Consider the following 27,382-nt stretch of genomic DNA (forward strand, 5'->3'; position numbering starts at 1 on the left):
GTTCAGATGTCAGTGCTTTCACATTAGTGGTGTAAATTGAATATTCAGGAATTACTTGGAGCTTCAAAATCACAACTAGTTCATCTGAAGGAAAGTTGGCCTGTATTGAAAATCTCCCGAGAATCCAATATTTCCACCCAACTGATACTGAAGCTACGGCAAAATTGATTCCTGTACTCTGAAGTTTTCTCCAGAATAAGATGTTGTCACTTAGTTGGTGTAAAGAGAGATCATGAAGAGTGTTGAGTCAGTGTATGGTTAATAAAAGAACTGTTTAATTCATCTCTGGCTTCGTAAGTCTCTTTCAATTTGGTAAAGCATTGGTCAAGCAAAAATATACGTATATGCAATAGATAACAAATCATACTGTAGGAATATCAAAATACATTTCCAGTTTGGAAAATAAATACTTGAGTAAGAAAAAACGGTGATTAACAGTGAAACCTCAGGACTTTACACAAGTTGATTAAATAAGCTAGGATCGTACCATAAAAAATCATCATATAAATATCTTTAATTTAGTCGTTTTTAAAACGTTTGAAAAGATCAGTGCTTGTTTAATACAAATAAGCTATTGTATAGCCAGCAGAGATTAACTTTTGACAGTTAACTGTAGTAAACTCTATCACTCACAAAAACAGGCTACTTCAAGGCTTGCAGGGCAAAAGTGTGCACACATTTCAAATTTAAACACAAAGTCAGCATTTTTCATCTTTACTAACCATCGGCAATCTATTCTACTTAAAACACAACTCATGACTAAAGCATCATTCCTGAGAAATATTGGTATTGCAGATGTGTTTTGTTGACTTCAATTTCCTTCATTTGGGTCAACATGATCAAACATGTTTATGTGATGTTTATGTGTTGTTACACTGAAATGTTTGGCCAAAACTCAAACATGCGTGCCATGTTTTTAGATGTTAGATATTGCCTATTTTGCAGCAAAACATGTTTTCCCAAACTCCTTTCTGGGTACTGACTGTTATGGCACTAGGCCAGTTATAACAGGACATGGAAATGACATAAGTGACCACTCCTTCCTTGTGTTTTTACTCCACCCTTCCCTAAACATTCTGATACCATCTATGTTATGTGGGGACTGGGGTGGGTTCACACTCTCCTAACCTCTATGGACCAAACACCCAGTTTCCAAATGACCAAGAGCTGGCTTCAACATACTGTATTCATGCTGTATAACTTCAAAACACTCAAACTCAAAACTCTCAAACTTACTTACTATATGTTGGTGGTTCTCTGTCCGAAAGCGATCTCATTCACAATCTCACCGTTTTGACCTGGTTTGAGCACTCAAATACAGACCGGGCCTTGTTGGTAAAAGCTCTTTTTGCGATGATTAATAATTCTAACTTTCTCTCCTCGTCTCTAAAGGAAGTCAGGCAGGACACGTAAAGTCACGAGCGCCACATCAGCTAATCGTCAGCTGATCCCAACGAAGACCAATCAAACGAGGCTGTCCAGTTAAGCGGTCAGTTCCTCTTTCCTCGCTGCCTCACGCTGCTGCTGACTGGCTGTACTGCTCTCTCCCTCCACCGCCCCAGCCTCCTCCTCCTGTTCTGGGTCCTTATTAATCAACTACACTTGCGATGACATGTTTCTGTGGGCTTGTCTCTTTGAGATGTTTATTCCATATCTCGATGATAAGTGTCAGCTGGGTTCTGTTCTGTATATCCCTGGGGGGGGGGGGGGGGGGGGTGTTTGATTTTCTCTCCCCGCTGAATCTTTAGCATGCTGCTTGGATTCGTACGGGGAGCAGCTTAGAGAGCAGAACCTGTCCCGCCAAATACAGCTGTATAACCATTCCTACAATAATGGTTTGGACTTCATAACAATAGTGTTCCCGACCGAACTGCTCGAGCTGCAGGCTTCTCTGATCTCAGGGTGGGCTTCCTCTGCTGCTGCCCATGTCCTGTCCCTGAATAGCACTTGCAAGGACAAAGGGCCTGAAAAACGTGACTTTTGGTTTCCCTCAAACTTTCGTTTTGCCTCAGGCCCTCAGGAATAACGCAGTTAATGAGGTGAAATGCAACAGAGAGACTTTACAGAGAGAAAGGAATGGAAAGTGCCATGGTTTCGATAGGTCGGATTCTATTTGAAAAGCTCCAACACAATAGCTACAGCAGCTACAGTCCTGACCCACGCCACCTGCATCAGAAACGCTGCTGCATTGTGACTGCTGTCAATGTCGACGTTCCTGTTAATGTCTCTGTTTGTCTCCAGGATAGTTTGCTTAGTGAGATGATATTCTTTCAGCACTTTGGTGTAGTCTCTCTCCTTGGATACACACTTGTAGTCCCCATAGCTCTCCTCTGCCATGGCAGGGATCAGGTGCAGACAGTTGGACTGCATTTGCAGACAAGGCTTGCTCTGGCCTCGGTGGACCCATGTGTAGACGGCGTGGTAAGAGTCTATAGGACAGGACAGATAGAAAGGGACTTCCAGGGGGACAGAGTGAACCGTCCTCAAGTCCACAGGTGAGGCTGAATGGGTCTCCCGTTTGGTCCTGTTCAGTTTCTTTGGTTCTAGGGGGAAAGAAGAGAATGAAATGGAGATGTGACAAAGTGATCTGAATGTTTTGCTCGTGTGTAATATGAATATGCTGATACACTATAGGGTCATCATAATTTACCTTCTACCTCTCTAGGGCACACAGTTGTTTGTCCTCCAATGATATTTTGAATGCCCCCTCTGTGAACAAAAACAACAGTTTTTAAAACCCAACCAAGTAAGGTTTCAGTTTTATCACTGTGTCACATGCTAATGATAAGAAAATGGTGACTTTTGATGCTACAAACAGCCCCAGTAATCTGCTTTAATTTGGGGAAAAGCTTTGGAGTTTACTGAGTTACTCAACATTTCTTTGTTAATCAATCAGTTAGGCAGGTAGGTGATACTCTAAAGGTAAAAGTGAACAACAGCATAAATTCATAGGAGCTACAGAACCTGTGATCGATTTAGTGAACAGCCTATGGATAGAATTTTTAAAAGGCACATATCCTTCTTTGTATGAACACAGTCCAAACAGACACTGTGTAACTTACGGGACAGTCGGGGTGCATCCAAACTGGGTCCAGGCACAGTACGGGTCACGGGCCAGAACACAGTCTGCACAGGACTTGTTATAATCTTGACACCTCTGGAGGTCCACGCTCGAGATTTGCTCCGAGAAACCCACTATTAACTTTCTCTGACCACAAGAGGAAGAAGGAAAATAAAAAAAATCAAATTTAACAATCACAATTCAAGCACTTACTATGATTTCACATCAAAACGTCACTATTTTTTAAATGTTTTTTCACTTCTAAGCAGTGGCTGACAAAACACCACTGACGATGCTGCAGTGTTCAGTGTATAACCTTTATAAATGGCACTTTGGATGAGCAGTACCTTTTTGGAGTCAAGTTTCATTGATTGTATGGCTGAACTGTTGGAGAGTTGAGTCTCAGAGATGATGAAAGGGTCAGAGCCGGCCTCTAAGACTTTATGGATCTTTCCAGAGTCTGTTAGAAGAGCACACAAAGAGCAATTCAAGGTTGCATCTGAGAGCCAAAATGTTTTTTGTGTGACAGAATTGATGGGCTAAATATTTTTAGCACCCATTGTTTAGTGGTGATTATAGACAATAGATGTTTACAAGCCAAATTAACAGGGAAATGTGCAAAAAAACATCAACAACAGTGCAAGCTTTCAGACTAAAATAGCACATTGTGGCGGGTTTGTAATTTCCATAACCATAACATACCAGTAGCAAGGAGCAGGATGTTGTACACGTGCTGGTCTGCAGCCTGCACTCTGTCCACAGCGATCTTGGTGTAGTTGCTGTTGCTTACATAGAACGGAGCGAGATGGTGAACTGAGCGGACCCACTCACTCATTTCTGGGTGGTCCTTCACTACGCTCACAGTGGCCAATGGCACACTTCTGCTGTTTTTCATACACTGGAAGACACATGAACACAGACTGGTTTTCACTCAAAACATACTGTAGGTATCCAGTTACTCAAACAGTGCGGGAACGTAAATATTACAGTTTAACTCTAAAGTGGGAACATAAACTGTATACTATTAGGCTACTCTGAGTGAGCAATTCTAAATGTTTCAGTACTGGTATACAAAACCGAAAGATCTTTAAGTTGTATAAAAACAACCTATAAATGTTTCCTCAAGCCATAAAAGCTGAATCTGTGAAAGGCAATGCTTTCAACAAGACATGGCAACAGAGCAGCATGATGATCTGCAGCCCAGCTCCTTAAAGGAAGAGCTGAAGAAGTTGTAATGACTGCAACATTTGTCAGCAGGAATAAAGCCTAAGCCTCTGTGGAGAGAAATATCTTTACACACATTCTAACTTTTTGTACCCCTTAAGTTCCTCAACTACGGACTGACCTTGAATAAACATTGTGCAGAAAACCACAATATGTCAGACTAGAGATGGAAACACTGAGCCAAAATTGATTTGTTTTATGCAGTCGCTGGGATACAGATGTTCTCATCAAGCAGAGACACATTTTCCGCATTTCCACCCATATTTACAATTCTTTTCCAGTTGTTATTTTGGACCACCCTTCTAACTCTGTCACATGTGATACAGATTCTCCACAATAAATCTGGCTGAACTAAAGTAATAAAATAAAAACCCAAAAGAGGAAGTTCTTTGTCAGATGCTATGTAAAGATACACAACAACAAAGTAAAAAATCCTTACAGTTCCTGGCCTCGGGTTGGGAATGTCTTTATTGTAGCCCTTGAAGGTCGATTTCTCAAATATTTCATCAATCTTTGCAATGGAATAGATGCAAACTGCTGTGGAGTTCCTAGAAGAGGAGTGAGATAACAGGTCAGCACAGCATTTTCCATAACTGCCATCACAACTACAGTGTTTATCTCTGTTTATTAGCTAGGAATGCAGGCTAACTGGTATCAAGCATGAAAAACTGGACCCATGGATAAGAGGGAAAATGGAATGTTCACAAGTTGAACTACTTCCTCAGGAAGTTTACCAATTCAGATTGGCCAAGTGGCCAATCCACTCCCCTTGGCACTTGTTTGTTATTTACTAAGGCAATATGGGCATTAAGTTTACAGTAAACTGGTGGAACCTAATCCTAGACCAGTGGTACTTGTGTTTCCAGAGGCAAGAGCTTTAGCCACTGACTACATAATTTCTTTGAAACTGATTTTAGAATGTTTTTAAATGTTTTTATTCTTGGAAGAAATGCTGGGCTTTTAATTTCCAGTGAGAGTCAAGTGGAATGTAAAGTATAACTCTGTAAGTGTGTTGCTCATGTTGATGCTCGGCTGCTGATAATACAGGAAGGGAAAGTGTCTAACCAGCTGCTTGTGAAAAGAGCGTAGACTCTGGTGTCATGCCAGTCCTCAGCGTGCAGCACATAGACGTCTTGAAGACGGTTAAAATAGAGCGACTCCTCAGGAAACCCACACACAAGCCGGGCCTTGAGGAAAGACGTCCACATGTTCTGGAAGAACCTTTTTGACCCGCCCTCATCCACCTGCACAGTGATATTAATAAATGAAACTTGAGAAAGCTGTGAAAGGTCAATCTTCCACTTCTCATACAAACTGACAGTCAGCAATTCTGAGCAATTGGATTAGCCTGGTAAGACCTGATCAGGATGGTCTTACCAGGCTACAATTGGATAGGATCAACATTACATGTGAAAATCTGGAACAAAACATCTAACAACTTTTAAGGCAGGTCTTGGTATGCACAGACGGCTCAGAGTATTGTTACCAGATGATGTCAAATAACAAACATAGCAAGGCTGTTAAAACGCCTTCAGAAGAAATGTTATTTCAACTAAATAAATAGGTAATTTGCTATGTTAGCTGTTCAAAAGACTATGGGAGGTCTGCTCTGTTAGTACAGGTGGTAGGAATGGAACCACACTGCAAGGCTGAGCTGCTAAATTGAACTTGGCCTGGATAAATGCTAGAGTTGCATGTTACCTTGTAGCCTGGTATTATGTTCACATCACCTAAGGATATCAATTTACCTGCTTCATTTCCCGTCTCCTTTTATTTTTCAGCACAAGCTAATAAATAATTCATTTCCAACTAGGTAGTCATGTTATTTTAACCCATGATGACAAACTGAACCCTCAGTATGAGCATATCAAAAACACATGCAGTAAACAATAAAGTCTACTGTCTACAAGACATAAAAGCACAGATGAATGGTGGTTGACCTTAAAGACTGTTGTAGGAGGTTATATTTAACACCAGTTTGACAGATAAATGATGACAACTCATCTCTTGACTTCCCTTGTCTTGTAAATCCAGGAAATGTTACAATAGGAGAAACACGCACAAAGGACACATCAGATAGACACTGACTCTGCTGACAGCAGGAAAACCGGCCTCAATTTCAGTTTAACTTCAGAAACTGAAGTGGACAGCAGGAATGAAAAGTAATGGTGTGTGAAAATATCATGCAAAGCTGCACTATTGTATTTCACTGACCTGATGCATATTTTAGCGTGTCCTAAATGTGAAATTAAATAAATACTAAGTAGATTGTAATGTTTTTAATCAAAAGATTTTTTTGAGGTGTGAAGTACATTCTTCTTTTGTTGGATTTTTCCTTTTTCCATACCTGTGTAACACCCTCAGGATAATAGTATACTACCAAATCCTATATTAGTTCAAGATCTATTGAATGGTATATTTCATAGCTTTCAGAATTTTTTATATTTCATTAAAAGAAACAGATTTGTGTTAAATTTCAAAAGGATTGCCTGTTTAATACAATGAAAATCTATGGCCTTTTATACTCAAATGTATGAAATTTTGACATTTCACATTAACTTCCTAATAACTACAAATGCTCTTTTTTTATATGATTTACCTACTCCATATGAGAAGAACTGACCTTCCATGTTACTTTGGACTGCTATTAGCCAGACTACTTAAGCTGACCTAAGGAGACAAATCTTTTGTTAGGGGATTTCACACTCCAGTAAGGTGAGAACTTCCTCCTGACGTCAATGATTCCACTCCAGTTTCAGTATACCTTGCAAACTCTGGCCACACGGGAAATCCAAGGCTCGGCTTCAGGACTGTTGTCAGAGTTCTTCTCGCGAAAAAACACGTAGATCTTCTCATTATCGGGGTCTTCCTTCTGCCTTACCCAGGATGCAGAGATGAATGTGGGCTCTGTGGGAAGAGTGGGGGGGGGGGGGGATGTTTACTGAACCAAGCTCCAAACTGTTCCTTTATTTACAGTACAGCTTGGTGCCTGCAAACGATACGTGACGCAGCAACCTTGGCATGGGACAGAAAGCTAAATTGGGCAATCAATCTGTACTGTGGCACAGACATAACAGTCTGGGAGAAGGGTGAGACAGCTTCAAGACAAACTGCCCAGATACAGATCCAATAATACTGACCATGTGCATCATGTGCATGCCATTTAAACAGCAATATTCATTCTACATTAACAAACTCCAGTGAGGTTTACTGACCTGAAACCCACTTGTCATACATCCAGACACTGGTTCTACTGCCGACTTTCCTCCTGAATTGTAATGAACTTCCATCACTATCCAAAGGCGCAGCTGCATACAAGTCCCCCTCTAAAAATAGAGAGAACAGAGCAACATCACATGAAAAGAAGCACAGATGTTCAATTATTTAGCATATTTCTGTGAAAATGCACTGGCTTGCTGGCTCTGCTACACGACTTGATTCGGTTACATAAGTGTGCCAGCACAACCCTGAATCAAATTTTTTGAAAAACTAGAAAACATGGTCTGTGGTTATGCGAGCAGCTATATTTTACATACCTACTGTGAGAGACAGTGAGTTCTGTGTGTAAACATGCGGAGATATGCCAATCCCTTCGTAACTCTCCACTATCTCACGTGATTGATTGTTCACCTGAGAATACTATAGAATGAACAGTAAACACTTATTACACTGAAGATCAAAGGGAAAACATGAAAGGTTTGATGAGGAAAACAATAATGAATCACACAAGAAGCATACTGTGACAGAGAGAGTCTAGACATACAGTATTTGATGGCAAAAAAAAAGCCCAACCACAGTCCCAAAAAACATCAACACCCAAGTTGCTTAATTGTAGCTAGGGCAGTTTAATCAGACAACTAAACAACCACATCCTGTAATGAGCCCTTAGCTGTGATTGCCAGTATGATGAATATGCCACCACAAGTCAGTGTGGAGGAAAATGGCAGTCACATGTAAGACAGATGTCACATTAAGTGTAACACATATTTTATAATGTGTGCAAGACATTTGTGAAAACTCACCAGCTTCCAACACTGTGGCTTGTGTCTGTTTGTTCCACAGACAAACAAGCTGTCCTGGAACTTCTCAATGGCAGTGATGACATTTTCACAGGGGCCCTGCAATACAGAGTCTGTTATCCTGCTTCTATAGTTTGTCATTTAGAAATCCCATTAATGAGCAAATTTGCGGACCGGTCGTCATCATTTTCCATTCACCAACCTCTAGGCACTCCTGACCGCCCGTTGTTTTCAGTGGGAACTCCTGCAGAAGACATAATTGGGTAAAGAAATCAACCACATTTCCAGTTTTCACCCAAATCAGGATAATCTGATGGATAGTTTTAAATGATCAATTTGGAATAAAAGAATGAATATTTTCTAGAGTCCATATCATTTGCTAACCAACGTGGAATGTTGCACTTTATCTCTGCCCAGAACCCCAGAGTTTTTGGACATTACATGACATTTTTGAAATAGTTGGATCAAAATGAAGAAGCAGAAAACCACTTTTCAGGTTTTCTTTTTCAGGACCGACAAAATTCTTTGGTCAATCCAGATAATGTATTCTGCTCAAATAGCTTTAGCTGTTTCTAGCACAGCCTGGTTTGTGTTAGTGAAGATCCACGACTGTCTCATGTTGTCAGAAGCAAGAGGGTAAAGTTTGTCCATAACTTCTTGGAAAACAATTGAGATGCAGCTCAGGGGGCCTTTACTCATTATTTCTAAATAGAAAAGTTTGGAATTTATTACTGATGAAAATGGCTGACTTCTGCTAATTTTCTGGAATATTAAATTATGGAAACTCTAGTATATTATGTGTCCCCATCGTCTGTGTGTGTCTTTTGTTCACCAGTTGTTCATCATCAGTTCCAGACATGAAAGTCATCAGCTGGCATTGAAAGGCCGTGCCTGTCAGTGGGTATTTAAGTGCCACTGCCACAGTAGCTTTATCCCAGACAACCCATTGTATTTAACACAATAGTGTGACCGCCATCTGCTACAGTACAGCTACTTATTGTCAGAGCGGCTGCATTACAAACTGCATTGGCAGACACATGAACCACACAAAAATCAAGCCAGAAGCACATCAATAACCCCAAGCTAAGAGGTATACTAAAAGGAATATCAAGTGCATGACAAAGCACTGCAGTTAATAACATAAACAATATAAAGAGAATAAAAACAGGTGTTCAAAATCTAACACAGTTCTCCCAAAAGACCTACCTCTATAATACGATTGTTATCCACATCAACTTTTATCACAAAGTCAGTCCCTCCAACATACAGTTCATTTGAATCATCATGATGAAAGAAGACTGTGTGGTTCTGATGGACAGCGTATTCTAGTCGACCATTGATGATGTCTGGAAAAAGGAAGGGTCAGCCTATTAGTACCAATAGTCACCAAGGTTACAAGATGAAGTGAAGTGAATAGCAAAGTAGTAAATGGGACAGTGACATATTTCCAGACGCATAAAGGTCTAAAACATGATGATAGTCAAGGATAAACTGAACAGTGGCAATAATTGTAGTGTGTGTGAACAGCAAATATTGCATTTCTACTGTATTGTCAGTGTGAGCTGGTAATTTACTTTGGAAAGTAGTGTTATATAGAGAATATCAGATTCTGATTCTCCTGGGTCATTTAGCGTGAACTGGATCTCAGAGGACTCAGGAGGATTTAAGCAGAGGATTTTAACACTGTAATAGTCTTATTGCTCTTTGCTAGATTACCTTTGCTATGTTTGCTCACATATTAGTTATTTGATTCACTGATGATTTTTAAATAACCTACAACCCATTGCAAGATAGGTTAACGTTAGATTAATAGAGAAATGACAAGCCAAAATCTTACCTTGGCTCAGGATAAGTCTAGGTATATCTTTCAATCCAAGATTTGGTATGTCTCTCAATCCAAGACTAAGCACTAATTGAAAATCCCAAGCAAACCAAAGATAAATTAAAAGAAACATTTTGCTGTTTTTTGCTAATGAGCATGTTGTGCTAGTTTTGTAAGTGTTGCCATGACGGCAAAGATGTCCATAGAATCTCTGTGGACTTCCAAGCCAGTCTGCGAGACTGCTGGGGATGCACTGTTGACTTGTGTGTAAAGAAGAATGGCGATGACGCGTAAAAGACCACGCCTACTGCGGTACAAGTGCGAAAGCCTGTTCAGTTTCTATGAGCAAAGGTGGTTGCTTTTTCTGTGTTCTACTAATTTTTGTCGGTGTATTAAGACGCCCCAGTCCCCTTTTCCACATGGTCCAAAAGGAAGGCTGAATTTTCTAGCGTCCCAAACATGTCTATACAAAACGACCCACCAACTCCTTCATAAGTGTGCGGTTTCCAAACGACATTTACGACTTCTTGCCCCACAAATACCGTGCAGACTCCTTCTCTCTCGCAGGTTTGGTATATTGCCGAGGGACTTTTATTCTGAAGGGCTACATGAACTGCGCGTGCAGCAGCGTAGAATCAACGTCATCAGCGAGATAGCACTGGCTGTAGCTCCCAGCTCCCGAAAGCTGCGTTTTTAGGGGAAAACTAAAGGTTTTATTGTGACTTTGATGGCACCTTCTACATGATACTAAGACCTAGGAGAAAGGATGAAGGTTTGAGCCACCACGGAGCAGCCGTTTAGAAATCGCGCATAAAAAGGCTAATAAGCTACCAACTTCCGCACTCCCTTCTGCCACTGCTCAGCTGACAAGTTACAGCTATGGTACACACATTAATTTATTAATCTGTTTATTTAGCTGATTTGATACAGTAGACATTTCAGCCGCGTAATGTAAATATATATTAAGTGTTAATTTACCTCATCACTTGATAGAGGTATTCATTCTGCCTCTAGCTAGCTAGCGGACTAAGCTAGCAATGTCCAGTGATGAATAACGTTAATGCTAGCGTTACAGTACTCAGGCTGTTGTTACTGTGTATGTACAGCACACACCACTTAAGTTATGTCTTGTCTGTCGTAGCGGTTCCGTTTCTGTGGGGATCTGGACTGCCCAGACTGGGTACTTGCCGAAATCAGCACATTGGCGAAAATTGTGAGTAGTATAGATGATAAACATCAGTGATAACAACTACTTTCCTCAATTTCAATTACAGTTGATTTGATGAAAAACTAACATGTTTCCCTTCTCCTTACTAACATAATAGTCAAGTGTCAAGATGAAACTCCTCTGTGCTCAAGTGCTGAAAGATTTGCTTGGGGAGGGCATTGATGTAAGTGTTGCAAGTGAGAGTTGCAAATAGTTAAATATCATTAATATACACACCGCATTCACATTGATCAGTGCTGTCTTGTCTCTTTCAGTATGACAAAGTTGCAAAACTTACTGCAGATGCAAAGTTTGGTAAGTCACCAATGTTCACTAATGCCCACATTTGAAACTGACTTGTTTAATTGCTTTACACACAAACCTACACTGTCATACTAAACACTGTCACGCTACCAATGCATCTTTGTGTTCCATAACTTTCTTTCATGTTGTCAATCCATCTTGCAGAGAGTGGAGACATCAAAGCTAGTGTTGCAGTACTGAGCTTCATTTTCTCCAGCGCAGCAAAGCATGACGTTGACAGTGAATCCCTGTCGAGCGAACTGCAGCAACTTGGTCTCCCTAAAGGTAAGTTAATTGGGTTTATCACTGTTCCGGTGCCAGGAGAAAGGCCAGTCTCAGCCATTTGTCAAAGCGTCATAAAGGCTGAAAAACAACCCTAGAGTGTATTTCTTCAACCACTCGCAATACTCTGTTAGAGCCGGTTTGCTGTTGTGCCCAGGTGGGACATAGAAATCAAAGTGGACAATATGCAAGGAGCACATTGTGAGAACAGTGAATTGACATATATAAAACAATCACAACTGACTTTCTGCCAGCTTGAGACTGTATATTCTCTAAAATTATGTTGTATAGATGATCCATTTTGATTATTAGATATAACTCCTTATCAACTACTGTGTGGTTATTAATGACATGCACCTATTCTTTTAGAACATACAACGGGGCTGTGTAAATCATATGAGGACAAGCACTCCACACTGCAAGACAAGCTAAGAGAGACAAGCCTGAGATGTAAGTATTCCCATTTACCGTGTCATTTCATGGAGGAAGACAAAAATAACAGATGATGAGTGATGTCTTCTGTGAGGTGTGCAGACAGTACATAAAGGTTAGGTGTCAATTATACTGCGTAATGTGTTTCAGTGGGACGCCTGGAGGCTGTGTCCTGGCGAGTGGATTACACTCTGAGCTCCAGTGAGTTGAGGGAGGTCAATGAACCGACGGTTCAGCTTAAACTGCAGGCACAAGGAGCAGAGTCAGGCTCAACAGAGACCACTGTTGTCTCTGTTTCTGCTGACAAGTTCAGAGTTTTGCTCACAGGTTAGTTCTGCATGCTGTCAAATAACAATCCTTTTCTCTTAAGTTATTTTTTTCTAACCAATTTTACGTTTCTGATCATTCTTTTCTCTGTGTATTTCTACAGAGCTAAAACAAGCCCAGGCTATGATGAATGCACTACAATGAAACATGAACTTCAGCTATCTAGAGTTAGACATTCGGTCCTTGATGATGTCTGATAAACAGCGGCGTTCGATGGACACAACCAGTGAAGCTGACTGCCAGAAGTGCCATACTGACATCATGAATAGTATAGCTTTTTTGTATGTACTGTTAATCTTTAAGGATGGCCATGGTGAATGGCAGTACCCATCTCTTTTTGATTGATTTTCCTCTGAAATGGCTACCAAACTAATATTAATTCATGGTTATGACTTATATTCTGGACTGCGTGATTTTTCACACAAAGTAACAGAACTGAAGCAAAAATGTTGAATGGACCATTTTTGTAAAATATTGTAAAATATATTATTTCACACATTTTAAGTTGAATTATGTTGATAGGCTTTCATTTTTACCAACGTCATGTGCTAAAAATAAATCAATTTTAAAATACTGAGATCCTTTCTTCTTTGCCTACAATTTCCGCAATGCCTACAAATCCCATCATGCATTGGGTTGTGGTGTTTGTTCCTGTTATCTGCTGCTTGCGTTCTCTACAGTGCAGTTTCTGAAAAAGCCACGGTTAATCAGTCCGTTTTTCTATGAATTATTACAGAACATGCAACATCTACTCAGCGCAAACATCTATTTTCAAGTAATGAGAGTCAAAAGCTTGGAGTTTGTCTCGCGACATTTGCGAATGAATGAGTACTAGTAGCTTCACGCGCACGCTGATGTTACACAACTTGTTTGGTAACAGTCACACTTGCATGCTGTTAAAGCCCTCTGGTTCATGCCATTTCCTCTTTGTAACAGCCTTGCAGAGAGCAACGTGACTTGATAAATTCCGTCTATGCTATGTTATCTACAATTTAACGCTGTATCATTATCTTCTAATTTAGCAAGTGTCTGGTCCATTTCCTTGTCTGGGTAAGTTGCCTGAACTGATTACCTTTGCAACTCAATTCTGCTGTACTACGCAACTACATGAAAGCGTCAGCCTTTACCTTTCAGTCCTGAGAGTAATCAGCAGTGTTCTTACCGATGTTGCTTATTTCCCTTATGGCCTGTGTAATGCAGAAACATAATGCTTACGTTTGAGGTTTTTAGCTAATAATGCACCCTGAGTGAATCATTGCCTAGAAATGCCGGGTTTCCAAGAAGCTGGCATTTGCCCAAAAAAGAAAACAGTGAAAATTAACATGTTATACTCAAGAAGCAGGCATGTGTTTTTATTCTTTCAGTCTGAAGCTGTGCATTGGTGCTTGAACTGATACTTTGAGTGATATAATCTTTGTTCAGCTCTTACAGCTCTGTGTGTTCTCTGCAGTTGCAGCACGGACTCATCTGTTAAGACAAAATGCCTGAAGGGCCAGAGCTCCACCTGGCCAGTCTTTTTGTGAACAGGATGTGCGACGGCGTAGTGTTCACAGGAGCAGTCAGAAAGTCGGAGGTCAGCAAGAGTCCTGATGTGCCCTTCACCTGCGAGGCCTACCGCATCACGGCCGCCTCCAGAGGGAAGGAAGTGAAGCTCACACTGACGCCCATGAAGAGCGACGATGATAAAAAGCTGGGAATCACGGCAGGGCCCATGGACATTGTTTTCCGCTTTGGGATGTCAGGCTTTTTCCGCTTCACCACGCAGGATGAGCTGCCCAAGCATGCCCATCTGCGTTTCTATTCTGCTGAGACGCCGTGCAGAGTGCTGAGCTTCGTGGACGCACGCAGGTTCGGCAGCTGGCAGCCCGGCGGGACCTGGCAGCCTGACAGAGGGCCCTGCATCATGTTTGACTACCAGAGCTTTAGGTTAGGGAGTAATGATTGGTGCAATGATTGTGTAACTTCAGTCACTTGCTCAACCAAAAGGTTTACCCATGTGATTGTTGCACTGACCAGTTTGTCATTTTGCAGAGAGAAAGTCTTGTCTCACCTGTCCGACCGCGCCTTCGACCGGCCCATCTGTGAAGTTCTGCTGAATCAGAAATACTTCAATGGCATCGGGAACTACCTGAGAGCTGAAATTCTTTTCAGGTGATTTTGGTAAACATACACAACCCTCAGGAATAATCTAGTATATTATTATATTGGAATTATTTATTTTATCTGTTTATTTGACAGGGATAGTGCACATTAGTAAATATTTCTGCAGATGTGCCACAGTTGGCCCAAAAGGCTACTTTCCATCTGCAGTCCCAGGCCAGATGTCGTCAGTGGCTGCCTAGAATTAAAAGCACAAACAAACACAGACATGCATACACAGGGTTAAACCTATCAGCAATATGATAACATTATACACAAAACTGATAAGTATAGGAGACCACTGCCGACAGGACAACATTTAAGCAGATATTAAAAATACATAAAGGCAGGCTCAAACAGAGCGAGCACAAAGTCCATGATGAACAGTACTGAAAAAGCCGCAGGACAACATTTACAAAGCACACAGACCTTGATTAGCAAGATACAAGCAGTATATTCATAGTATTCCCATGATGTCACATGCATTTCCTACCAATCTGGTGCTTTACAATACACTCAGCTCATTGGCTGTGTTTCTCATTTGATTGTAATCACCCGTTAATTTATTACAATCACCTGTTATTTTCCTACAAAGATGGCCATGTGGTGATGTGACAGAATACTATGAACACAAGCAGTTAGCAAAAACATGGACACAAGTTAAAAGACAGTGAAAGATTGGCAGCAGAAGGATTGGAAGCATCTTACATGTGCAACATCAACGATTTATTAAAGCTTCAGAAGCGCATCAGTAAACAAACAGCGCATAATGAGTAGGTGAACGGTGATGGATTGGCAAAATGGCAGAGCAGCCCTAATTTAGTGTTGGTATATTTTGATCATTAATGAGCCAAGATCTGAACTGACTTGAAAAAGACTAGTATATGTTATGTTCCCTGATATCTACTGGCACAGAGTTTCATTCTCGTGAGGCTCTGGTTGAAAAGGCGGACTTACTGAAAGTTTTGCATTGTTTAGATTATGAACCAAAAACAATAAGACCTCACAACCGTTTCCGTCAGATATGAAATGAATGGCTTTCTTTCTTTCTTCCACTTCCATGAATTCTTACATCCTGTGGGAGCCACAATGATTCAGGCGCATTTTGAGAACAAAAGAGCCTTTTCTTATCAAACAAAGTCTCTTTCGTTTCAGGTTGAACATCCCACCATTTGCGCAGGCAAGGACCGTGTTGGAAGGCCTTGAGTCAGAAGATTTATGTGAGAATGAGAAGCCTGTGAAAGAGGAGAGCTCAGCCACAAAGGTGAAAGAACAAAGGACACAGTTCACACATCACCAAATGCTCTCCCTTCACTTTTCATTTTCTAACACCACCGCTCTGTTTTGTTTGTAAAAGATCTTAGACAGAACTATAAAGAAGAAAGAGAAAGTGGAGGCTGCTGACCTTCTAAGATTGTGTCACACAGTTCCTCTGGAGGTGGTGAACCTTGGTAGGCCACTGTGTGTTTGCTGTCTTGTCTGTTTATAAATTCCACAACCCAAACACGATGACACTGGTAGTTTTTTTTCTCCTGAAATTTAGGGCAGATACAGTTTTGTTTCCCATAAAATGCATATTCTGACACATTCAATTTTGTGGTTCCTTTTAACCTTAAGGCGGAAAGGGCTACGACCCTGAGAAGGCAGACTACTCCGACTTTGAGGCTTGGCTGCAGTGTTACTATGTGGATGGAATGAAATCCGTCAGGGACCACAACGGCAGAACAATGTGGTTCAGAGTGAGTTGTGGAAAAAGTATAAGCCCTTTTTTCTCTGGTAGAAGGTTTTATGCGTCATTGGTACCAGTAACTACTGTTCTCATTTCAGGGAGATCCAGGCCCCATGGCTCCTAAAGGTATGGAAGACTTTGGATAAATGAAACCTAGCTCACTTCTGCTGAAATGTATCTGAGAATACTATAATGCATCAGACTGAACAAATGTCTGGTGTCTTCTCACCCCGTAGATTCAAAATCACCCAAGGCAAAAAAGAGAGCAAAGAAAGAAGGTGACCATGATTACACCGGCAAGAAAAAGGTATAAACCAGCACTTTTCTCCCTTTACTCATGATAAACTCTACAGACAGTTAACGCCCGATGATGTGATTTCATTAGGTGGCCAGGAGTCGCCCTGAAAGCACGACAAAGGAAAAGGTGGTCAAACGGGAAACTGTGACAAAAAAGCCAAAGAAAGAAAAGGACGGATTTCAGGAGACGGGATCCAAGAGACAGAAGTCTGAGCAAAAAGGCCAGGAAGTGAACACACCTCAGGATAAAAAAAGACCGACTGCACGTGGGAGGAAGGGCAGTACTGCAGAGGCAGCCGCAGGTGAGAATCTGATCGCACAACATTTACAATTTCACCGGAAATCAAATGAGCCAAATACTTAAGTGGAAGCATATGTACTTTTTTTTTCTTGATGGGGCCACATTCTTAGTCTTTCTTTCTTGGTAGAAAATGTCCGAAAACAGGCTTTAAACAGCATTTTTCAGATTTAGTAGTGTATGTGTACTGTAATTAATTTGTAGATGTGTAACCAGAGTCCTTTCCGCCGCAGTTCCACAGAGGCGGAGTGGGAGAGTGACCAGACTGAGCAGCAAATAGACACAAGCTCATGACAAAGGGATTGACACTACTGTATGGGACCATTTTATGCTTTTATACAATTAACTATTTTTTAAAAAACAAATAAAATGTTTTTACAAAAGATCCGCACCTGTTCATTGGACTGATAAAAAGCACGTCAACTAATAACATTACATCACACTCATTCAACTTGTCAGTTATAAGTAGTACATATAATTAGGGCAACGTGTCATGTTTTATTTGAAAACATCAGGTATAATGGAACTTCTGGCAATACTAAAATATAAAGGTCATATAGATGCAAAAGTTAAAAAACATCACTTGAATCTACATTGTAAGTCTCCCCATTAATTATCAAAAGAGCAGCTCCAGGCTGCACTGCTGTACATTTGATAGAACAATACAAAATATAGTCTAGAGTTAACTAGCTTTTAGTCTTAGCACAGTTCATGTTGAAATTTGAATTTATTGTATTGACCATTATGTGTGAATTCCTGAACTGAATCGTACTCCATTTAATGTAATCAATACTCTGAATGTGATTACCCTGAGACTTGGCAAGATGTATACTGATTACAGGAACAGGAGGAGCGACACAATTTGAAAGGGACTGAAGTTTAAAGTAATTCCATCAGATGTAATTTGAGCTGGCTGAGTCGAGTCTGGCCGCTCCAGAAGATCACAACTGGGAGGGGGGAAAAACAAGTTTTATTCTCAGCACGCAATGCAACATGCAAGATGTCAATCCATAGTTACTGGTATAAAGTCTAAATATATACTTACTGCCACGCTTCTCGGACTGGGAGGGTGGTGCAGAGGGTTGCAGTCACGCTGCTCCCGTATGACTCATACAGGCGGACAACAAGTGCACCCTTCCTGTCCTCGGCCTGTGATGGTATAATGATGACGATAGGGGTTAAAGCCTCATTAATGGGCTGAGCGGATTAAGTCGAGTGAGTTCAAGCTGAGCGTTTGATGGGATACCTGTTTGACTGTCTCAAGGATGACTGCTGCGGTGCTGACAGTAAAGGCACTCCATGGCACGGTGTCAGGGCAGCACTGGATTGGCCTCAGAGGGAAGTTGAGGTTGTATGCGGACTGGATGACAGACGCATCTTGGAAGGATCCTGCATTACAGCACACACAAACAATGCTATTACATGTTGAATCTTGGTTTCACTGTTTATGCTGCACAAAGTTCCACAAGTTCTCAGAAAATACAGTTTGATATTTTGGAAAGTCAAAAAGACAATTCAAACCCACCTGTGTGTGGCATGATTGCATAGGTGAAATGATGAGTTCCCATATCAGCATCGGCATCTGGGGCCTTGGGTGCTCTAAGTCTGAGACAGAGACATCTACTATTAGGATTTATATTATTCAGTGTTATCGGATTGTATTATTATTTGTGGTGGTGTTGTGCATGAACATTGGGAAAGCTTACAGAGATAATGTCATGGTGTTCCTGTGAACTGAATAGCCGTATTTGCAGTCATTCAGCAGTGCAACTCCGAAGTTGTGCTCTGACAAGTCGGCCCATTTGTGACCCCAAACCTGAGAATTAAAACAACATGATGAAAAATGGCAAAAAAGATACACAGTATGTGTGTGCTGTGAGCTCCATAGGTTTTTGGACAGCAATACATGTGGTGTTTTGTTATAACAGTACGATTGACATTGATTGAGTGATGACAAAGTAATGACAAAGTATTCAGTGTACAGGGCCAAAACATCAAACAAGGTGTCACTGACCAAAAAGTCAGGAAAGTGGATTAGCCTCAGCAAAGTCAATGTGTAGTAAGGTTAGTACATACATACATACATACATACATACATACATACATACAGTGGATACATACATACATACATACATACAGTGGATTACACTGTGCTATACCTCAAATCTGGCCCAGTCCCAGGAGGTATTCCTGTGTGTGGGTCTCTGCAGGTGGCCGAACTGGATCTCAAACGTAGCGTTGGGGCTGCGCACTCGCACTGGTAATTTCCACCTTGAGGAACTTATGTGACTCGGCCCACTCCACCTGGAATTCGGAAAATCGCAACATTTGGACTTTAAATGTCTATTTCTTGTTTTTAATCTGTATTTATGTACTTTGTTCAACAACAGCAATATAGTGTACCTGTGTGTTGAACTTGATGTAAGGACACATGGCATCCACCACAATCTCCTGTGTGATGGTGCTCTTGTCACTGATCCTGAGTGTGAAGCTGACGCTGCCCCGCAGCCCACCTGACGACACCACCTGAACAGGCTGCACCACCTCCAGCACTGGCTTCCTATGGGGTCAGAACTTCAGCTGAGTTCATGGTATTCCTATCTAAATCGGCTAAAAATACTGCAATGGATTTCAAGGAGATAAAGTTAAATATTTGCCACAAGATGGACGCAACAGTAATGACTGACACCTTGTCTGAAGATGGTAGTCCATTACATCCCAAGCATCCCAGTACAGCGGGACATCATCAAACATGACAAACTGGTTTCCATGGCAGCCATCAGAGATGGCTTCTCTGAAACCGACAGAGTGGTTAGTGTTAATTCAGCACTGATAATGCTGTAGCACGCAATACACAGGTGTTTCTTCATGTGGTCCTACCTGTTTGTGTTGACCAGATACAGCGATGCCAAACTGCCGTCCTTGTTTATGATAGTTCGTAAAATCCCATTCTCCATAAGGACAGTACCGTCGGCCTGTAATGTTAGACAAAGCCTTGGTCAGTCCAATTAAATTATACTAGAGCTTTACACTACAACTAATTATAGTAGAATTAGCCTATCATGTAACAATCTTCTTCCCCTTCTACTCTTAATAAAAAAACAAACAAAAGGAAAACCTCTCTGATTCTACGAATGCTACTTATATTCCTATTGAAGGCTTTGCTGATGAAGACTGTGATATACGGTCGGTTTGACTACTGTTGACAAAATGTACTTATTGTAAGTCGCTTTGGACAAAAGGGTCTGCTAATTGACATAATGTAATGTAATAATGTAGAATGCCCTCTTCATGCAGCGTACCTGAACAGTGACAGAGACTGGAGTCACAGGCTGTGTGTCTTTGACAGTAGCCAATCCAACGCTGGGAACTCTCACCAGAGCTGAAACACCACAGATACAGAACATCAGACATTGAGATGTAGTTCGGAAGGCGACAACGTGAATCACTACTGTAAATGTCTAATATACCTAGACCAGGTTGACCAGCGCCATCTTGGAGCTGGATGACTTCATTGCGCTCCCACGGCAGGGAATTGAACACAGCAGTGGCGTTGCCCTTCTGCCCCTTTGACCCCACAGCTTTACAGGCATCATGCAGCAGCCTGCCACCAGCACTGCGAATGTCTAAGACACAGAGTGATACGCTTTTATTTTGAAACCCTCAATATGGCTGTAATTTTAATGGACAGCTGCTGTAGTGAATACATATCTCTTTCTTCATAACGTACCTTCATAATACCGGAGTGCATCCTCCACAACCATCTCTATACAGCTCCCAGGGATCACATCATGGAACTGGTTCAGAAGCAGCAGCCTGCAAGGGAAAAAACAAATCCATCTCCAACTGCAACACAGAGACCATCCACCCCTCCTCCATCCCTCCTGTATCTTATCAAAGTTGATTAGTGTATGGGTACCTCCAGAGCTCCTGCAGCTGTTTCACAGGATACTGAAAGGCCTTGTCCTGCCACAGTGCCAGGCTGCTGGCTATCTCAATGTCATGAAGCAGTGTCTCACACTGGCGGTTCCCACGCTTTATCTGCAAACAGACCAAACTGTGAACATAGTTTTGACAGCAACAAGTAGCTACACACATTTTCGTTTTAACAGTCATCTTCTACTGGCATCAAAAGTTCTTTATCATTCAGTTTGAGTGATTATGGGTGAGTGGTTATACTCATATTTTTATATATATCTATATATACCTATATATACTGCGCATATTTCATATCTATTTTCTGCACAGTTTTTTCTGTGGACATATGTCTGCACGAGTCAACATATATGAGATTTTTCCTGTCATGTGTGTTTATACTAACTTATATTTACAGTACTTAGGCCACTCTGAAAAATTCAAATGAAAAATTCAAATGAAACCCATTTACCTGAGCAGTAAGTGTTTATTTGTGTTGAAATTGTCAGCAGTATATGTTTACATAAACCTACAATTGTTTACATTCTGTTTTATTGCTGTTATTGTCTTATTATTTGTACTATTCCTATCATTTCTACTGTATTTATTGCCTAGTTTATATTCTCTGTGTGTGCTTATATTCTTTTTTTTTTCATTTTCCTGCTGAATCCTATTACTTGTTCTGCTGCAAAGGCCTAATTTCAGCACAGGGATCAATACAGTTTAATCTTATCTTATCTTTAATTTAGAGAACTGAAGCCCACCTGTGCCTGTGTGGTGTACGTGCCGTTGTGCAGCTCTAGGAAGAGCTCTCCAGTCCAGGTACACAGCAAAGCTGAGTCAGTGTGAAGCTGAGAGAAAAGCCTGTCAGGAACAGACATTTGGACCCTGGGAAACATGGACAAAGATGGAAGGGAGGTGACCAATGACGTCCTTCAGTTTGACTGCAGTATGACTGTAATAAGTAGCATAATAAAACAATGCCACAATGACATGACTAGGCATCACTCATATCCTCTTGTATTTAACAAACGCATAGTAGTCTACAACATACGTGCTACTATGCTTGTTTGAAACGTGCGTCATAGGGGAATCACACTGTGTAGGACAAAGTAAATATAACAGTCATAAGATAACAGTCTTGACTAATTCATTGCAGGGAAGTCTTTCCGGTGTAGTTTTTATGTTTAGATTGGGCATGGTCAGTGTTACTGATGGTTGCTGATTCAAACTGTGAGACAGGAACTGACTTGGGAAGTCCATCTGTGTCCTGGACTCTCTTAAGTCTGTCTAGCATCAGCTGTGTGGGTCCACCGCCGCCATCACCGAAACCAAACAAAGCTGCACTGTGATTGGCTCTGCCTTTGTCTTTGTTGTTCTTCACAGTGTTGACCAACTGGGGGCAGAGGAAAAAGCCAGAGGAATGAGAGCGTTGTAAACGATTCCCTCGCAGACTTTACATTTACGTAATCCTTTACATAATATGCGTATTAGAAAGCAAACTCACATCTTCAACCTTGCCCTTCATCTCGTATGAATTTCCGGGCGGGAAATGAGTTAGGACCTGGGAGCCGTCCAGACCCTCCCAGAAAAATGTGTTGTGCTTCAGGAGAGAAAAGAACAAAAACATGCACTTCTCAATCCTCAAAAAACAGGTGCTGAATGAAATCCAAATAATGAAGCACAACAGAGTCTGCACACTGTACAAAAACTCCCAAAGCATTAAACAGTGTGCAGACTCTCTCTGTTGTGCTTCAGGAAAGAGAAATAGTCAATAGAAAATCAAAATTGTTAATTTTTACGTAGATCTACTGTGGCTGGTGTGGGGGCAGTTACTTACAGGGAATGTGTTCACCAGGTTCCAGCTGAGTTTTTGTGTCAGGAATTGGGAAATACCACTGCCCTGCATTATTTGAGGAAGTTGGGCAGAGTAGCCAAAGGTATCTGGCAGCCAGAACTAATGAGCACAGAGAAAAGATCCTTACACAATACATTCATAAAAACAAAGTTGCTACAAATGTAGCAGACATATCATATGGAAGTCAACACACGTTAGGGAGATCTAGTGTTTTATGAATCCCTACCTCTTTGCAATAGATTCCGAACTCTTTGTGAAAGAAGCGCTGGCCTTCCAGAAACTGCCTGACCATGGACTCACCTGAAGGCAGATTTCCATCCTGATAGGCAAACATTAAGTTAGTTCATCTTAACATGCACAAAATTGGCACATCACATGTTTCTAAAAAGGATTGTATGGCAACAGGCCCATTATAGGGCACAATATGCAGTTCAAATCATGAGGTACAAGAAATAAGACAGATCATGCTTGCCATTTCCACCCATGTGCCTCCAACTGGAATGAACTGGCCCTTCTTGACGTAATGCTGAATCTGGGAGAAGAGTCCTGGGTACCAGCTTTTTACCCACTGGAACTGTTGGGCCTGCACAAAGACCAAAGGGGTCAAATTTGAACTGGACTCTTCTGGTCTGCAGAAACTAAAATCGTACACTGATCAGATGAACTGTATTTGTGGGGAATTACCTGAGAGCAAGTGAACACAAACTCTGGGTTCTTCTCCATCAGACGGATCACTGTCACCCAGCTTCGACCACATTTGCGAATGGTCTCTTCATAGGGCCACAGCCAGGCTGGGGATACAGGATCAGAATTATTTACTCATTTGTCAAACATGGGAATATCACAAGACTGTATGTGCACTGTCTGTTGGTTTCCCATTTCAATGATAAACCTGAGACCTGAGTCTATGTGGCAGTGGCCCATGGCGTGGACGATGTGCTGGCTTTGTCCATTCCGCTGGCTGAAGAACTTGTGAGCCAGACTGCGCGCTTTGGGAAAAGAGCTGGGATTGGCTGGGTCACAGAGGTTCACCATCTCATTGACAGTGAAGAGAGCCTGGTAGCCTCGCTGCTCTCCCTCCCCCAGTTGCTGTGAAGAAGGAAGATATAATTAACATAAGCTGAACGTTCGCCTTTAGCAGCTTTCCATTTGCACAGTAAAATAATGTATCAACATACGTCATTCTCTTATGAGCGTACCTTTACAATGTCAATCAGCATCTCGAAATCAGTCAGCAGCTCCCTTACGTCCCGGTTGAACACCACCAGCTCAGCCTTCTGCACAGAATACTTCCTGCTAGGATCTGGGGCTGCAATCATGGACCCTTGACCAGCTCCAAAAAGTCCATTACAGGCCAGCTCCACATAAAGGGTGACACTGAAGACCAAGGGACAATAAATAAATGAAATGCATATTTGAGCAGTTGCAAGCTGGGCCAAAAGTTCGATAAGCTAAGATGGTTACAGTAAAGCAGCAAAGTACTCATGCTCATAGTTGACTGACCTATGTGGCTCCTCATCTTTCAGACTGTCGGTCAGGATGTAACTGGTCTTTTCACCCTCTTTAGTCAGCCCCTACAAGTAAATATTATACATCCCAGTGAAATCTAGAGATGGAAAACACTTCGTAGCAGCATAGAACGCAAGTGATTTCAATCTAGCACATAGGTGTCATTTACACTGGGGACACTGGGGACGCTAGGGACACTTTTTGAAATGGCCGATTTTGTCCCCATCACTTTTTAAAAGCATAATTTGTTAAAAATGTTCTGAAAAATAGCTTGCACCAAGAAATGTTAACTAACAAATGAGAACGCTTTGAGAAAAGTTTATTTGCACAATAAGAAAACATACAATGCAATGTAAATATAGAAGAAACAAATGCGCATTGTCCAAAAAAAGTAACGTAAGCTTAAAAAAAAAAAATCCATGTAGTTTGTTCTACATTTCACATTATTTGCACACAGCCAGTTCTCAAATGGACCTCCATGGCACCTGCTGTGGCTGCAATTGCAAAGTCTCTATTAAACATACCAGCATTTCATTCCGCTCACGTGTGGTGGACACTTTACTTAGAGATGAAATTATTTGTTGAGGTGAACAGTTTTTACAGGGAAGAGGAAGAGGGAGAGAGCCACTGGAGGAAAAAAGGAGATTGAAGAGCAGGAGAGGGCATAGGTGTCATTTACACTGGGGACACCGATTCTAAAATGACCCAAAAACGTGCATGCGCCGATCAGTAACTTTAACAAATTCACAGACACAGTTTCTTCTTGTCCAAGTTTTCCGTTCTCTCTCTGTGAACCTGACAAACAGCCACGCTGTTGAGTCGGGTTTGTGACATTGAAGAGCGAAGCCAGGTCTTCATGCACTGGTGCTTTCTACAGTAGATGTGATATTGGCATTGTTCGATTGACATGGTGTTGCAGCTGTGGATGTGATGCATATGGATGACTGTATTTTCGAGTATTTTCGTATTGTCGACTCTGTAGTACCCTAGGCTATGCCCTTTTGATGCGCTGTTATTATCTACTATGACCATACTGATCCCCCCCATTACATTGCCTAAAATCGCATATGTTGAAGACCGTTTAAAAAATGTTTTTTCATCTGAGCCCTTGTGTCCCCACCACTTTTCAACACAAAGTGACGCCCTTGATCTAGCATGAGGGGGAAAAAAGAGTCAGCATGACGCAGTAGGAGTTGACACTAAGGCCATGTCAGCAGATGTTACCTGCACCGGCTGCTCGTCTCGCCAAACCATTGCTTCCCCATCGCTCTCCCACAGGAGATGAACCTCCTTCCCTCTCCAGGACTCGGGGATTTCCAGGGCCACTTTGAACCAGGAAGTCCACCATCTGAATAAGCATCGAGCCCTTAGTTAGGTTATTGGCCAGATCTGAGGGAATGATTTTTCAAAGAGAGGGCTATAAAATATATGATGTTATTACTTACGTCGGTCCAAAGGTATCACCGACTTTATAAGGCGCAAAGTTCTGCTCGGCAGCCTCGGCGAATGGGATCCGTTTGGAGGACAGGAATGAGGTGAGGGATTCAAGTGGATAAGAGTCTCCATACAGTCTGCAAGGAATAATCACCCAAAAACTGTCTTAACACTGCAAAGTACCACTCACACTGACTGCGCTCAGAGCAGACCAATGTCCAAGTCACAGTGTCTGCAAATAAACTATATGAGCAGATGAGCAAATACTCTGTGTGATATGAACAGTCTGTTAGCCCTTATGAAAAAGAACTAGAGTAATCCTATAATCAATTTTAGGAATACTACATAAAATAAATCCCTATAGGAATAGACTATAGTGATACCACAGGAGATAGAAAATACCATTATCTACCCATAGAGACACTACAACTCCCTATAGGAATATTACAGTGATTTTTGTTGGGGTTTTCATTCACACTTCCTTGATAGCAGATTGGTGTCCAGCTCTCAACTCTGCAGAGCATCTATGTGAACAGCATGATGTTCAAGCGTGATACAGTATTATATAGTAACTTAAACAGGCGGACTGCACCAGAAATACATCTTTTCAAGGCCTGCATCACCATCCAGTTTTGTGAATGACAGAAGCCTTACCGTCCTCTGAGATTGCAGTCTGTAAAATAAATATCTGATATGAATTTCTCTGCTCTCTCCAGAAGAGTCCGCCTGTTCTTCAGCACGGGCTGGTGATACATGACAACTTAACGCTACACCTGACAAACAACACCTGGCGGTCTGCAAGACTTCTTTTATACCGGCGACACTCAAACCTACACGACCCTGCAGAGAGACCCGGAAGCAGAACTTACTGTTATTGTACTTACAGAATATGGCCGCTAGATGTCAGTGTTGCTAAATGGCAACCGTCCCCAGCAGAGGAGAAGAGAAGAAAGAAGATGCTGTTCAGTGGGTAGGACTGAAAATGTAACGATGTAATAGGTGATACATTCCTTTTATTATATGTATTATTATTGTTCAATCAAGAGAAGAAGCTGTGATAACCAAAAGGTCTGCTAAAGTATGACTACCAGTTATACCAACTGGACTGTTAAGCAATTCTGTTACGTGCTGGACAAAAAGGTGAAGCCATTTAGAAGTGTTTACTTTTCACAGATGCTCTTAGAATTAGAAAAAAAAAATACAATCAAAACAGAGATTCTTTTTATAACACCTTAATACTTTAATGTTCGATTCTGCATGAAAGCAGTTATTTACAGTCATTTTACACAAAGTGACATTTGAGAAACAGTACAATGGGTCTACAATCTCACAAATAACTGCATTTACAAAGCAAAAAGTCAGTCCACACAAATACAGTTCTCAAGGCCATCATATTGTAACACATGCCTACTGGGATTTTGTTTTTTTTATTGTGACACTACATATGGCAACGTGATATTAGCAGTAAATTGAGGCCACAAGCAGCAATGACTAGGCAAAATGCTGTTAATGTTGGGGGATATGGT

The 27,382-nt window shown here is 41.4% G+C and overlaps 4 protein-coding genes across 5 annotated transcripts; 2 read left to right on the forward strand and 2 right to left on the reverse strand.

Annotated features, from left to right (window-relative positions):
• Positions 1-253: 253 nt before the first annotated feature.
• sema7a (semaphorin 7A (JohnMiltonHagen blood group)) lies at positions 254-10,336 on the reverse strand. Its single transcript, XM_071896519.2, has 14 exons — positions 10,142-10,336; positions 9,511-9,650; positions 8,507-8,548; positions 8,308-8,403; positions 7,822-7,924; positions 7,501-7,611; positions 7,050-7,192; positions 5,351-5,529; positions 4,725-4,833; positions 3,764-3,959; positions 3,409-3,521; positions 3,063-3,208; positions 2,651-2,709; positions 254-2,543 (listed from the first exon to the last, which is right to left on the reverse strand). The coding sequence occupies exons 1-14, from the start codon at positions 10,257-10,259 to the stop codon at positions 2,110-2,112; spliced, it is 1,989 nt and encodes a 662-aa protein (XP_071752620.2). The 5' UTR covers positions 10,260-10,336; the 3' UTR covers positions 254-2,109.
• Positions 10,337-10,770: 434 nt separating this feature from the next.
• On the forward strand, positions 10,771-13,250 carry commd4 (COMM domain containing 4). The gene is made up of 8 exons (XM_071896520.2): positions 10,771-11,008; positions 11,268-11,339; positions 11,452-11,517; positions 11,609-11,648; positions 11,802-11,921; positions 12,288-12,368; positions 12,501-12,677; positions 12,781-13,250. Exons 1-8 carry the CDS (start codon positions 11,006-11,008, stop codon positions 12,819-12,821), a joined length of 600 nt encoding a protein of 199 aa, XP_071752621.1. The 5' UTR covers positions 10,771-11,005; the 3' UTR covers positions 12,822-13,250.
• A 107-nt stretch (positions 13,251-13,357) lies between these two features.
• Positions 13,358-22,036, forward strand: neil1 (nei-like DNA glycosylase 1). 2 transcript variants are annotated; one of them, XM_078283161.1, is made up of 10 exons: positions 13,358-13,727; positions 14,128-14,603; positions 14,709-14,828; positions 15,972-16,080; positions 16,174-16,267; positions 16,434-16,555; positions 16,644-16,671; positions 16,782-16,852; positions 16,931-17,144; positions 21,805-22,036. In XM_078283161.1, the coding sequence occupies exons 2-10, from the start codon at positions 14,158-14,160 to the stop codon at positions 21,810-21,812; spliced, it is 1,212 nt and encodes a 403-aa protein (XP_078139287.1). In that variant the 5' UTR covers positions 13,358-13,727; positions 14,128-14,157; the 3' UTR covers positions 21,813-22,036. The 2 variants fall into 2 exon arrangements, with proteins under 2 accessions (XP_078139287.1, XP_071752565.2); XM_071896464.2 differs by lacking the exon at positions 21,805-22,036 and adding an exon at positions 17,374-17,517 and having other exon boundaries at positions 13,361-13,727.
• Positions 17,748-26,661, reverse strand: man2c1 (mannosidase, alpha, class 2C, member 1). The gene is given in 27 exon segments (XM_071896463.2): positions 17,748-18,087; positions 18,186-18,289; positions 18,387-18,529; positions 18,666-18,745; positions 18,847-18,956; positions 19,300-19,404; positions 19,406-19,444; positions 19,544-19,700; positions 19,830-19,934; positions 20,021-20,115; positions 20,443-20,522; positions 20,611-20,766; positions 20,871-20,956; positions 21,060-21,181; positions 21,820-21,943; positions 22,306-22,451; positions 22,563-22,658; positions 22,896-23,012; positions 23,140-23,232; positions 23,386-23,496; positions 23,598-23,704; positions 23,813-24,002; positions 24,113-24,290; positions 24,417-24,487; positions 25,647-25,770; positions 25,868-25,993; positions 26,511-26,661. Coding segments are annotated over 27 exon segments (3,078 nt in total). The 5' UTR covers positions 26,612-26,661; the 3' UTR covers positions 17,748-17,975.
• Between the last annotated feature and the right edge of the window lie 721 nt (positions 26,662-27,382).

This window comes from Centroberyx gerrardi, chromosome 4 (genome assembly GCF_048128805.1).
Source record: "Centroberyx gerrardi isolate f3 chromosome 4, fCenGer3.hap1.cur.20231027, whole genome shotgun sequence".
NCBI lineage: Eukaryota > Metazoa > Chordata > Actinopteri > Beryciformes > Berycidae > Centroberyx > Centroberyx gerrardi.